The sequence below is a fragment of the Rosa rugosa genome, chromosome 2, assembly GCF_958449725.1.
Source record: "Rosa rugosa chromosome 2, drRosRugo1.1, whole genome shotgun sequence".
Lineage (NCBI taxonomy): Eukaryota > Viridiplantae > Streptophyta > Magnoliopsida > Rosales > Rosaceae > Rosa > Rosa rugosa.
Genome location: NC_084821.1, coordinates 1,394,188 through 1,408,901, shown reverse-complemented (window position 1 = coordinate 1,408,901; position 14,714 = coordinate 1,394,188). Strand labels below are relative to the sequence as shown.

At 38.1% G+C, this 14,714-nt stretch overlaps 1 protein-coding gene across 1 annotated transcript; it reads right to left on the bottom strand.

Annotated features, from left to right (window-relative positions):
* Positions 1-866: 866 nt before the first annotated feature.
* On the bottom strand, positions 867-3,113 carry LOC133734893 (receptor-like protein 2). Its single transcript, XM_062162531.1, has one exon. The coding sequence runs from the start codon at positions 3,111-3,113 to the stop codon at positions 867-869; it is 2,247 nt and encodes a 748-aa protein (XP_062018515.1).
* Positions 3,114-14,714: the final 11,601 nt, after the last annotated feature.

Genomic DNA, 14,714 nt, shown 5'->3' with positions numbered 1-14,714 from the left:
TGAATATATGGTGGAGCTATACTGGTGATAGTCTTGTAATCTGTCCGAGTTTACTCCAGGAAACATTCAGCAGCAATTTGAGCCTATAGTTCTTCAATTGTATTATTGTCATTGATCCTTTACAATAAACACTAAGCACATGCATATTCAGCACATTTTTAAGGGACCACATTCACATGTAGATACTAATGCCTTTGGAACTATACAAAAACCAAATTTGCAATCTTTAAGCTCTAAACCTTCTATGTCGTGTTGCTGTTTGATGTGTGTAGAAGGCTTTTGTATGAACAGTCTGCAGCTTCTTAGCAGTGTGTTTTCTGTCTGAAGAAAATTCTTCAACCTTACAATGGAGGACATATTTCCCATGTTCAAAGTTAAATTCCCTTTTTGTCACCTATCATCTCCATTGGTGTGATTAGGCTCGAACTAATCACTCCATTGAGGTCTACTCCATGCTGGACTTGCTCTCCATGACCTATATACATCTCATTTAATTGCCAATTCGAAATTATGCTAATCTTTGGAGGTATAATGAAGTTGCCTTGATGGTGTTGCAGACAGAAAAAAAGTCTATGGAGTCGGAAATTGGAAGAAGGACAAGGTGTGCAGATGTTTCTATCTTGCAATCACTTTGTGCTAGTTGCTCTCAAGGTCCCTCCACAAGTGGCCTACACAAGCAAATATATGCCATATCAATTTCTTTTTGGGAGCCACAAAACGAAATAATGTATTGTTATTTCCTCTGTTTGCCAACTACAGACACTGATTTACACCTTATGGATTATGAGTAAATATGTGTAAATCTCATGCTTGTCAATGGAAATTTATGGAATATTTTATTATGATTCTTACAATAAGAGTACTATCTAACTTCTAATAAACCTTCTCTTCACTCTGGCCATGCGCGTTGCAATCATCACCCGGAACCTGTCTTGTACATTGTCTAGGAAGTGGTAATATGCATACCTCCACTTCGTCATAAGCACTAGAGGGCCAGAGACTCCCCAAAATCCTATTATGAACCCAAATGCAACAGAAGCATAAAACCATGGAAATTCATGCTCCTTCATGTCTGCATCTTGGGTGTTCATCTCAAGTGCATCAGTGCCCTTAGTTGTCTGACACTTATTTGGAAGTGGGGCACCACAAAGTTTCAGATTCCCCTCAAATGCAGAAGCATCGAAACTTTGGAGCTGAGTGCTTGATGGTATTGGCCCTTCAAGATTATTGTACGAGACGTTGAATTTTGATAGGAAATGAAGATTTGTGAAGGACATCGGGATTTTTCCAGACAAATGGTTCATGGAGAGATCCAACATCTCCATGTCCTTTAGGTTAGATATCTGGTCTGGAATGTTACCGGAGAAGTTGTTGTTGCTTAGATCCAAAGTTTGGAGGAGCTGCAATTGGCCAATCTCAGAGGGTATGTTCCCTTGTAGGTTATTGTTTTGTAGGGATATAGATGCAGCGTAATATAAGTAATTGTACTGTAAAGGTCTTGCATGATCAACACTGGGGTAGAAGATAGGCAGATCAATAGCAGTACGATCTACTTGAGCTGCAGCTTGTTCAGATACCAACATAGGGAGTGTCCACAGTTCCTTTGGAGGTTCTCCTGAAAGTAGGTTGAATTCCATGCTTATAGAACAGAGCCTAGGAAGAGTCCCTATCCAACTTGGGATTGAGCCTGTGATTCTATTCTGATTCAGATCCAAGAACTCTAACTTTTTGAGCTTTGATAGCCATAAAGGGATTTGACCAGAAAGGTTACAGGAACTCAAATCCAAAACTCGAAGATTTTGAAAACCATCAAAATCAACTGTCCCAAGATCAGCCGGAAGTTCCTCACCTACAAAACTAGATGCTAATGATAGGACTACAAGGCGTTTGCAATCCATCAGTATCTTCATTGCCTCGCTGACATTTGTCAAACGTTTGTTCACACCAAGTGAGAGGAAGGACAGGGATTTCAATGAAAGAATTTCAGGCTGTATTTGAACGTCTAGATTATTGTAGGCCACTCGAATTGCTTTCAAGAACTTGCACGAGTAGAGGCTTCTCGGCAAGATACCAAAGAAGTTATTTTTTCGCAAGTCAAGTTTACTAAGTTGGCTAAGTTTTGAAAAATTGAGCATGGAGATATCACCTCCCAAGTTGTTGGCTCCCATACGTAGTTCAACAAGGTTTGTGCAATTCATCAGAGATAGAGGCAACGAGCCTTCCAGATAGTTGAAATCAAGGAGTATGTGTTTCAACTTGGAGAGCTTCCCAAGATGGAGAGGGAGCACACTACTCAATTGGTTATAGGAGAGGTCAAGGGTTGTGAGGTTGGTGAGGTTGGCAATTCTATCATTCATTGCCCCATTCAATGAATTTAGAGGTAGTGAAATCTCCTCAAGAGTGGTAGAATTAAAGATATCTTCTGGAAGCGATCCTGACAGGTAATTGTTACCGGCACGGAAAACCTGCAGTTTGGAACACTTCCCAAATCCATGAGATACACTACCATTGAAATCATTCAAGGAAAAATCAAGGTGTTGTAACGAGGAAGAAGGACGGCAAATAGAGGACGGGATTGGACCTGAAAAAGTGTTGTTACTGACATTGAAACTAGTCAAATTCCAAGCTTGTTGGAAAAATGAAGATGGAATGGCACCATGTAAGCGATTGCTGGAAAAATCCACCATCCGAATATGACTGGATGGTAGAGAAGATGGTAACACTCCAAAGAGAAGGTTATAGCTCAAATCTAGGATTTCGAGATAATTCAAGGACAAGAAGAATTCAGTTTGATCTAGAGAACCAGAAAGGGAATTGTGTGAGAGATTCAAGTGAGTGAGATGTGTGAGATTTGCAAGTGATGATGATGGAAAAATACCTCCTTTTAGTTTGAGCCCTTTGGAGGGTAACTGCAAATGGGTGACCCAACCATCTCGATTACAAGTAATGCCTTCCCAATAGCAACAACTACTAGAAGTCCAGTTTAAGGAAGGAGAAGAAAGAGTGAGGGAAAACGACAAGAGAGAAGCACGTTGAGTTTGGATGCATGCATGAATATTATGCGTAAAAGAGATCGTGAAAATGAGGAGGAATAAGCTTAAGCCTCGAACCATTGCGTGATTTGCAGGCTGCCCTAGCATTTCTTTCTTAGAGGTAGATTTAGATTGTTCACAGGTTTGTCTATTTATAGAGCGGAGCAAAGTAATGCAAGAGTAAAAGCAAAACCAAAGAAAATCATTTGACTAGGTTAAACGTTCCCTTGGTTCCTAGTCTTTGCGTGGACTCTGGATGGTGATCCCTTTGTTGTTTGTTGTTGTAAGCTAGTGAAGATAAAGCCTTATTTTCAAGTCTACAATGATGCCAAAGAACTAGATCAGCCCCGCGCACTAACAAGTAGTGGAGGACCAGCAAGTCCAAACCCAGTCTGACCGGCATTGCAATGATTGCAAATATACTGTTAAAAATTTCATGGCAGCAGGAAAATTTCATGGCTCACTCTTTATTGTTTTCACTTCAATGAAAACACAAAATTTTATTCCTAGATTCTAGAGAGGAAATGACGACTTAATTTTTTTAGTAAGATAATGGTCAAATTCTCGTATTCTGACAAGAGTACAATTGACAGCATGAGGATATGTATATGTACCGTGTCAAAGTTGAAGTTGGTTTTGATGGCTCCAATGATTTTCATTTGTATGGAGTATGGTGGCCTAATAAGGCAATGAAATTACTCCATTGAATGCCTTAATGCATACTGGAAATGTTTCCTTAGGCCTTAGCGGTGTTCCAGAAACTTTCGTTATTGGGTTCAATGTTTTAAAAGGCTGAGGCGTAGCCGGATGAGCCTCAGCAAGGCCTTGAAGCGTATAAATTATCTGTATTCACTACTAGAAAAAGAGGCCATCACACACGGATTTTGTTCACACAGAGATTCACACGGAGAGAAAATCGTGTGAATACTGTGTACTCACACACTTATCCGTGTCAAAACATTTGAAACAGACCATTTCATATCTTACTGAGGGTAAAAATGTAATATATTAATATTTTTTTTCGATATTTCACACTAATATCCGTGTGAATGTGTTTGATTAGACTTGGGAGAGCAGAGATTCCTGCCATTGTGTCAGAATAGTTGCATTAATATCTACATTTAGAGACAGATTTCCGTGTGAGTGTATTAAAATATAAAAATAACTTCAATGTTCACACACAGAAATCCGTGTGAATCATACTTCAAAATAAAACAAAAGGCAAATTAATTACACAATTTTTATGAATGTTTATTTATATTTGACACACTATTTATTGCAGGCTTCATGTGTTCATGTTTCACAGAAACATCCGTGTGAAACTGTGAATCCTTATCAATAACTTTCCCCAAATTCTCATTTATCTTCATTAATTCAAGTTAGACTTTAGACGCGTTCTCATTTATCCTCACCAAAAACCCCAGACCTCATTCACCATGATTTCTCTCTCTAAACCCTCCCAATGGCCCTCAAACACCCATCCCTCACCCTCCTCCGACTCTTCTGCTCCACCGATACCCCAACTGAATCCCCACCAGACCCGCACCCAGGCAGCTGCGTCGGGTTCGGAGCCCGGAAAAGCCCAAGGACATTATCTGCAGAATAATGGCCAATTGGGGATGGACGACCTCCAGATTTCCAGATCAGCGTCTCATCAACTCCAGATTCCAGCAAAAACTCAAGGTACTCGTGAAGTGAAAACTTTTCAATTGATTATGAGTCTCCCATTTTTTGGAACTTCCAAATGTTTTGGTTAATTTGATTTTCAGATGCAACTGATTTCAGTTTGTATTACTTGCATGGATCTTAGATCTGCAGGTAAGGGCATCTCTGTGGATGTTGAACACATCAATTTGCATTGATCTTAAGTGGATCTCTGGAAGTCTTTGTTTTCTATCTTATTCTCTGATATCCCTTATGGGCAAACGAAGAAACGGGCAAACGAAGAAACAGTCTTTTTTGGGAGATTGAGAGATTTGGGTTATCACTTCGGCTCTGGTCAGGCATGTCAAATCTCCTTTGCATCTGGTACGTGTTTCTCTCTGAATTGGTTGATTGGGTTTTGGGTGGTGTTGATTTGTTTGACTTCTGTTGAAGATATTATTTTTGGGTTGTGGTTGAGTTTTGTGGTCTTAGATCTACAAGTAAATAAATGCCTCTTTGTGGCTGTTGAACACGTTCTTGGATCGATTTGCTAATCTTACTGGGATTGTCTTGCAGAAATTCATTAGATGCAAACAAAGACTCAATCTCTACATAACACAGGTTGGATCTCAAGATTATTCCTTCAAGATATGGAGAATGACCATGAAGAACATGATGAACAACCTTTCAAGATCTGCAGAATCACCATGAAGAACAAAAAGAACAACTATGACTATAATTGAGAATAAACGGAGGAATTTAAAATAAGTATCTAAATATGAATAATTGTAATACATTTATTCTGAAATATAAAGATTAATTATAATTTGGAAATTTGGAAGTTAATATAATTGGGATTCATAGGGGACCCACCTAATATAGCTCACACAGACAAGCTTTCCGTGTGAAAGTGATTTAGCAACGCTCGCAATACGTACAAATTGTGAATCCGTGACTGTACTGTGTGAAACTGCTCATTCACACAGATTTCCGTGTGTATTTCAATGTATTTACACAGAATTCATCCGTGTGAAAGGACCTGTTTTTCTAGTAGTGATTTATGTATAGAACTAGTTTCATATATAGAACATCTATTGCAACAAAAAATACATTATAAATTGTCATCCATTCATAATAAACAAGTACTAAAACCATATGATTCAACAAAATCACAAAACCTAAAATAAAGTCCAAAGATTTAGTCCATCGCCAAGCATGATCTTTCTTTGTTGTCCCACTAGTATTAGAACTCATTGTGCCTACACAATTTCAAAACTTATATTAAATCATCAATTTAAAGTGGAAGCAGGACAATGCTATCATAAACAAAACAAAACAGAAGCTATACCATAAGCTATACATAATTAAGGAGGGACCATAGGCCCAACAAACAGAACAATTACATGTACGTTTACATTACAGAAACTTTCCTAAAGCTAGGACTGTCACTCAAATCAGCTAAACCTTCCCGTAGCAATTTCTGCAGATTCAATAATCAATACCCATGCCATCTTAGCGAGACCGAACGAGCAAATGAATATGAGATAGAGAAATGTAATGCATATGAGCTACCAGCAAAGAACATACTTTCTTGCTAAAATGTAAACCAATACAGATTGTTCTACAAACCAACCTGCAATTTCTGCAGATTCAACAAGCTGTCAATAAGCAGTTACCAATTTCAAGTGATTTGAATGAAAAGAAGTGTAACTGATATTATTCCCAAATTTGAACTTAATCAACTAAAAGAAGTGAAATGAACCCATCTAAACTTTAATATTATTCCCAAATTTGAAGATAATCAACAAAAAGAAACAAATAAATTTCCATAATCCATACACGACACAAACTAATGAAGAGGGTTGTAGGAGTAGCAAACTATATCTTCAGGTCAAAAACAGAATGCAACCATTGTTAGTCATTTACCCACAATCATCAACAAATCAACACGAAACAGTGACCAGCTGACCATATTCAATTATTCAGTAAGAAATTAGGAATACATAGATGATAGATGTCCAAATTCCAATTCCAATTGCACATAACAAAGAAAAACGAAACCATCCAAAGAAACAAGGAAAGTTGATCGAACCATGATCATACCTTGAACTCCTTTTCTTCAAATCGAACTACAACTCTCCAATTCTCTTCAAATCTTGCTCCAATTTCTGCAAATAGCCTCTTTTAGAACCAAATTCTTGAGAAAAGTTATGGGCTCTTCATGATTTTATCAACTTTTCAAGTAAGGGATTGGGATTGAGAGTGAAGAGTCGGGGAGGACTGAGAAGGCTGTTTGAGTGATTTGGGGATTGGCTCGGGTACAGAACTCGACCTAAATGAATCAACTCTCAACAAACACAAAAACGACGTCGTTTTGGTGTGTAAAAAAAAAAAAAAAAAATTCTCAGGCGTTCGCTCCGACGCCTTAAGGCGCGTCTTCGCCGCCTTCCTCAGCGCCTTGGCCGCCTGCGCCTCAGCTGCAAAACAGAGGCTTTTTCCAGCACGCTTCACGCCTTTTAATTCATTGATTGGGTTAGCCATACAGTTTACATGTTTCCAGCAGTTCGCATGACATAACCTAAATTAATTGCCACGTGGAAATGGACGCTGGTCTTTTGAGGACTAATTAAGTTGCCTAGCTAACCATTGCAAGTGGCCTAGTGGTTCTTGCCTAGTTGGGTGTGCTCCCCAACCTAGGTTCGAACCCCGAAGCTGTCAAAGTGGCCAGGCACTGTGCTGCAATGCACAGTTGGAGCATTTCACATGCGCCGAAGGGGTTTATCTTGGGCCTAGGAAGCCTTTGGGTTCCCCTTGACAAAGTAAAAAAAAAAAAAAAAGTTGCCTAGCTTATTTGATGTTGTTGCCTGGCAATGGTGGTTTGACAGCCTCTGTATTCACTATTATTATTATGTAAACATATGAGATTATGAGATGAGGAACCTAATTAAGATCTAGTTGATTGAATACTATATATGTAATACCCCGAAAAATCCAAATTAAATTCCATGGATTTTTAGAAATGATTTCACGATAGTAGGAGCGAGTACGAAGCTTGAAGAGGTTGTGGAATTAGTTCGAACGATTTTATTTTCGAAAACAAACGTTATTTAGGGGCTCGAGAAAGTTGATTTTTTATCCGTTCAAAATTTGGGAAAACTTCCTTCATGAAAGTTGTAGAGCTCGTCGATACGAGTTCGTGGACATGTGGAACACAATATTCGGAGTTCGTATGATTAAGTTATGAATTTTTGAAAATAGGGAATTTTCTATAAATAGGAAAATTTTCTAAATTATTCATTAAGGACGAAAAAATGCAAATTTTGCGTTTTGCCCCCCAGCTCTCTCCGTCCTCTCCCTCGTGCGTCCCTCAGACCCGACGGGTCGCGACCGACCCGACCCGGTCGGAACGGCCATTTCCTGGAAGCCACCGCCACCGGACCCGCACCAGACCGGCGCGCCTTGCCGAGCATAGCTGCTCTGTGGCCTCGCCCCGCCCCGCCGCTGCCTCCAAGCCGAGATCAAAGCCCGACCCAAGTGCAAAACGGATCCAGCCGGAAAACCAATTTTCCGACATCACCTTGGTCGATCCTCCCCATTTTCGTGATCTCCTCCTCCCCCTGATCATCCCTATGTAAGTCTTTCATCACGATTTTGAGTGTAGACCACTAGATCAATGTTTGACTTTTTGGACGCCTCTGATTCAATCTAGGATCTCATCGTGCGACCGAGATTAATCCAACTTCAACGCTTGATCTAGGACGATCTAGGCCAAACCAGACTTAGCTCCAGGTATGGAAGTCGACCACCCTTTCATTTTGAACCAGTTTGTAGTTGGTCACTTTGCCATCGGAGGTGGTTGACCGGCGTTGACCGCCGCGTTGACCACCCACTGACCACCGCTTGTGGCGGCGCATAAGACCATATTTCGAGTTTTCATTATCTAGGCGATGATCTATGCATCCATACGAGCGTTTTGATATATAACATGGTCATGTTAGAAAAAGTTGATAAATAGTGGATTTTCGTTTTGACGTTACTATTTAACGTTTTTACGTTTATCTTCGGTTTACGATCTGTGAAGATCTGACCATCGGTTTTGCTTCAATTTTGGATATGTTGATCGTATGACTGTCCCGGTGACTTTGTGAGGTCACGGGCGAAGATCCGACCGTTGGATCTTTGTATAATTGAGAAATAGTGATTCGGAAGGCGATTCGTGAGAATCTGACCGTCGGATTTTCATATAATTTTATGGAGATGTTTGTTAGAGTGATTCAAGAAGATTTGAGTCTTTATGATAATTTTGGAGGATGATCCTAAGGGCGATCCGTGAGGATCCGACCGTTGGATCATCGTATAATTTCGATCTGACCGTTGGATCATCATTAAATTAGAATCCGACCGTGGATTTCCGTATATGTGTGCTTTTGAGTTGTTGGCTAAGTTAAGATCATTATTGGATTAGGTGATCGATGAATTTATTTGGCGGACGATTCGTGAGATTGTTAATGGAGCTGTTAAGAAGACGCAGCTGGATTAGAGGTGAGTAAACCTCACGTGGTTCATATTACGAACCCAATACAATTAATTGCTTATTTTGTTGCAATCATATGAACTATTGTTGGTGTTACTAGACATTCCTGTGTGAATGTCTGTATATATATTATTACGTGAAATAATATGTATTGTTGGAGTTGTGTTGAGTTATTGTTGAGAAACAATATATTGTGAGAGGTATTGAGTTTATTGTTGAGAAACAATATATTGTGAGAGGTGTTGAGTTTTATTGTTGAGGAACAATAAATTGTTGTGATCTGTGGAGATCACTAGGTCACGAGGTGACCATGGCATCTATTAGTGAATCACGCTCTCGTACCGGGCTGGTGGTTATTAATAGTATTAAATCGTAATCACGTCTGTGGCCGGACGAGTGGTTACGTTCAGTTAGAGCTCTAGTCTGTCTGCCAAATGTGGAGTGACCTTATGAGTGAATTTGAGAGTAACTCATAAGTGTCAATATATATATGGTAACCTTATGAGGGAAATTGAGAGTAACTCATAAGGGTCTATATATATATATGAGTCTGTCTACCAAATGTTGGGAAATCTTATGAGCGAATTTGAGAGTAACTCATAAGTGTCTATATATATATATATATGAGAGTGAGTGATCTTATGAGCTAAATTGAGAGTAACTCATAAGTGTCTATATATATATATGAGAGTGAGTGATCTTATGAGCTAAATTGAGAGTAACTCATAAGTGTCTATATATATATATGAGAGTGAGAAAGTAACGTGGGTTTGTGGTGGTCTTGTAATTTAATAAATCAACAGTTCTTTCTTGTTTACTCATACTAGCTGTCAAAAGCTTACCGGGTTTTGTGTTGTTGCAACTCCCGGTACACTATTCAAATTGTGTAGCGGGTAATCCTACAGGACAGGAGAACCAGGACGGTGATCGTGCGGTTAGAGCAATTGTTAGAGTTTTACAGCAATTGTAAGTTGTGAGGTGTGTTATGCTCATTTAGAGCTTTACAATATTGCTTGTGAGAGTGAATTGTAATAATGAACTCGAGGTTTCGAGATTTGGAGTTTGTGTACCTTGTGGTGAGATTATATTGAGAAAAAAATTCAGAACGTTTATTTGATTAAGTGGTTTAATTCATGTTTCGGATTTGAATTTATTATTCAAAATTCGGGGCGTGACAATATATTTAAGAGATAATTACCAATAAGGTAAATTGGCTCAGTACAAGTACCGTGCGCAAATGACGGCTCCTTAATTCCCATGCGGACACAATTGATGGTGACGCAAGCAACTTTTGTCTAAAAGACTCTTGAAAATTACATAATTGCCATCGTTTTAATGAAATTCATATGTCAGCAAGTTCGTCTTTTCTCAACCTTTAACCGATTAAAATAATTTCTCACTATTTTCAACTTTTCATAGACCCAGTTTTCACTATTTATCATATGTCACTTCAATTATTCTACGGTTCTACTTTAACAAATAATATGGTACAGTATCAACCCATTTCATAAACAAAAAATAGTACGAACTCCAAATTACCATTTCAACTTCTGAAAGAAAAGAGGAATGGTATAAAATAGACTATGAACTAAAAGTTTATAGCAAATAAAACTACTAACCCTCAATAGTTATTTGTTACCTATCTCAAATACCAAGTAAATATATGCCTTCAATAATAAAGTTATTGACCCTCACTAATTAGTTCAATAACAAATACTGAAAAACATAGATCATAAAGAACTAGAAAAGCATATAAGGCCCTCAATAGTAAATAAGGCTATAGACCCTCAATAGTTTCAATGATACTGACCCTCAATACCAAATAATGCTACTGAACCACAGTAATTTAATGCTATTGACTACATGCCCTCAATTATAAAGTCATTGACTCTCACTAACAAGTAATTCTAGTTCAGTAACAAATACTGAAAGACATGAATCAGAAAAGCCTTATTTGTACAATGAAATAGAAAAACCTATAAGACCCTTAATAGCTACAATGCTACTGAACCTTAGTAGCTATAATACTACTAACCCTCAATACTAAATAATGTTACTGAACCTCAATAGTTTAGAATGCTATTGACTCCAAAATGAACTATAAGGGTGTAGTACTGTGTCACCTTAACACAATTGAAAGTGATATCAAAGCAAGAGCAAATAGATCATTGACCTTTAGGGTTGTTGTATCTCTTAGTGATTATGATGAGTTGAGACATGTGTTAACAATAAATAAACTCACTGACCCTCAATAGTAAATAAAGATACTAACCAACTATAACAAATACTAAGAAAAAATAAGATTTACAGATGAGCAAAGAAATGTCCAATTATTATCAAAATAAAGCCTCTATAATATTGACCGCATCAATATTTCATCACAAAAAGTAAATTGTATGTACCACAATCAACAAAATCATAAAAGATATGTAATTAAGTGTACCCAAATATCAAAACCCAATACATAGCTATCGTTGAAGTTTTCAACTACTTACCACCACCTAACAATTGTGTCCTGGCAATTCATAAACTGATCTCTACAGCAAGGAAACCTTGTTGGATTATAGAAGCCAACTTTTTTTTTTTGTTTTTTGTTTTTTTTTTTTCCAATTAGAAGGGACATTACTAATGATTGAAAAAGCCATAATACATCAGTGGAATTGAACCTAAATAGTTTCCAATCTGATGAAGTTCTCCCTTCACAAAATGTTTTCTTGCTCTGCACTCTGCACCAAGCTGCTATCAGCTACTATCTGAAATATCATCAAAAATCACAACCAACCCAATATAGACTCTATCAAAAATATAAAATTCAATAGTTTGGTTAAATACCAAACAAAATGAATCTTACTTTCTGTTTTCTCATGTGAAAACCCAAACACCACACACTAGAGCAATAGTTTACCAATGATTAAGCAAAATCAAATGTATTAGCTAGAAAAAAAAAAAAGATTATACATATCAGCTAGCACTTGATGACAACGCCATGAACATAATCAAAGTAAAATTGAATTAACAAATGTGTAAAGGAAGAAAGGAAAAAAAAAAAACAACAACAACAACTGCACATACAGAGAACAACCCATTATAAGTTTCAACAGAAATGGAAGTGAGAAGCAAAGTAAATAAAAACATACCTCAAATCGTTGAATTTACAAATCAAACTTCATTTTTTAGTATGAATTTCAGATTCGTTGTCTCGATACATCTCGATCTCGATGCAAATTTTGATATCGATCTAGATCTCTTCTTCCTCTCTCTCTCTCTCTCTTTCTCTCTCTCATTTTCTATTCAAACCTCCAGTTTGAATGAGAGTTTCAAATTCATCGTCTTGATTGATTTTGATTTTGATCTCAATCTCAATCGCAATCTAGATCTGTTCTCTCTCTCTCTCTCTCTCCCCATCTCTATCTTTATTACTGTCTTTGTCGCTTATCTTCTCTGTTGATATATTTAGGGACATTTTCGTCAGGAAATAGGCCGCACGGAGTTTGGGCCTCGCGTATGGGTCAGGAACAATACCGCAAGGGGAATATAAAAAAAAAGTCTGCTAATGGTAAATATTAAGCTAAAATTGTAGCTGGTGGTAATTTGCTATATATTTAATGATATCATCAATGTTCTAAAAGACTCGTTCATTTTTTTGGATGGTTGAACCTTGCGGTCAATAATGGCTATGGTCGAAAGTTGAAACTGATAAAACTATCATCATCAACCCGAACGTTCACATTACCATGCACACATTTTTCGGGAAGGAAACCAAGTTGCAGATGCTTTTGCAAATTTTGGCCTTTCTTCGGCAGGTTTGGTTTGGTGGGATTTCCCTCCAGATTTTATTTCATCGTTATGTAATAGATATTATTTAGGTCTTCCCAATTTTCGTTTTCGTTAGTTGGGGTTAGAGTTAGCTTCGATTTCCGTTTGCTTTTGTGGGGTAAGGCTTTACGTTCCCCCCTTATGTGTTTCATTTTCTTTCTTTTGAAATAAAGGGGAGATGGAGAGCATTGTTGCTCTTCTATCTTCAATCTAAAAAACATTACCATGCACTAATTAACAATTGTTTTTTCGATGCTGTCCAATTTAACAATAGTTAACACTAAGACCAAGGTCCGATTTGCACAATTAGACCATCAAGACAATGTCAAGTTGCTCGAAAGTATGGAAGACGACTCAGATCCCTTCGGAAAGAAATCTTAGCAAACTCAGGTGAAGACCACCAGAAACGTTCTGCGTGAGCCACCTCATAATTCGCAAAGACATCAGCAACACAATTACCCTCCCTGAAGATATGAGGGTACTTCAAATCCATACGCCGAACTCGCCACAACCAATTAGCCCAAGCAACTCTTAGGTACCACGGAACCTCCATAGAAAAGGAAGAGAGAATGTGAACCACATAAGTCGAGTCCGTCTCCAACCATAGATGATGCCAGTTCCGAAACCATGCAATTTCAATAGCTTCGATTACAGTGAGAATTTCAGCAGCAATAGAGCTGACAAAAGCTGAAGGGGCGGCAAAAGCACCTAGAAAAAGACCCTTAGAATCTCGGAAAACACCGCCACATCCCGCAACAAGATTATCTTTGCATGACCCATCCGTGTTGACCTTTGTCCACCTTTGAGGAGGAGGACGCCAATAAACCGGAATAAAACTTGGAGTTGTAGCAGATAAGGTGAGATCTAGAGAAGAGTACATAGAGGAATAGAGCGACATGTAGCTGATGAAGGAAAGAGTATGGAAGCAGACTACTTAAAAATCGAGATTATGCTAATCTTTGGTGGACTAATGTAGCTTCCTTAATAGTGTTGCAGGTAGAACGAACATTGGAATTGGAAGAAGGATAAGGTGTGCATATGTTTCTCTCTGTTGCAAGAAATTTATGCTTGTTGCTCTCAAGTTCTCTCCACACTAGTGGCCTATACAGAAGCAAATATATATGCATATGAATTTCTTGTTAGTTGTCACAAAAAGAAATAATGTATTGTTATTTCCTCTGTTTGCCAACTTCAGGCACATCTACACCGTATGAAGTATAAGTAAATATATGTGAAAATTTCATGCTTTTCAATGGAAATTTGTGGGAATGGTTTATTATGATTATTACAAGAAGAGTAGTAGAGTACTATGACTACTATCTAACTTCTAAACAAACCTTCTCTTCATGCTTGCCATACGCTTTGCTAGCATCACATGGAACCTGTCTTGTACATTGTCTAGGAAATGGTAATATGCATACCTCCACTTCGTCATAAGCAATAAAGGACCACAGACTCCCCAAAATCCTGTAATGAACCCAAGTGCCACAAAAACATAAAACCATGGTATTTGATGCTCCTTGGTGTCTGCATCTTGGGTGCTCATATCAGGTGCATCAGCACCCATTGTTGTCTGACACTTATTTGGAAGTGGGGCACCCCAAAGTTTCATATTCCCCTCAAATGCAGAAGCATTGAAACTTTGGAGTTGAGTGCTTGATGGTATTGGTCCTCCAAGATTATTGTAC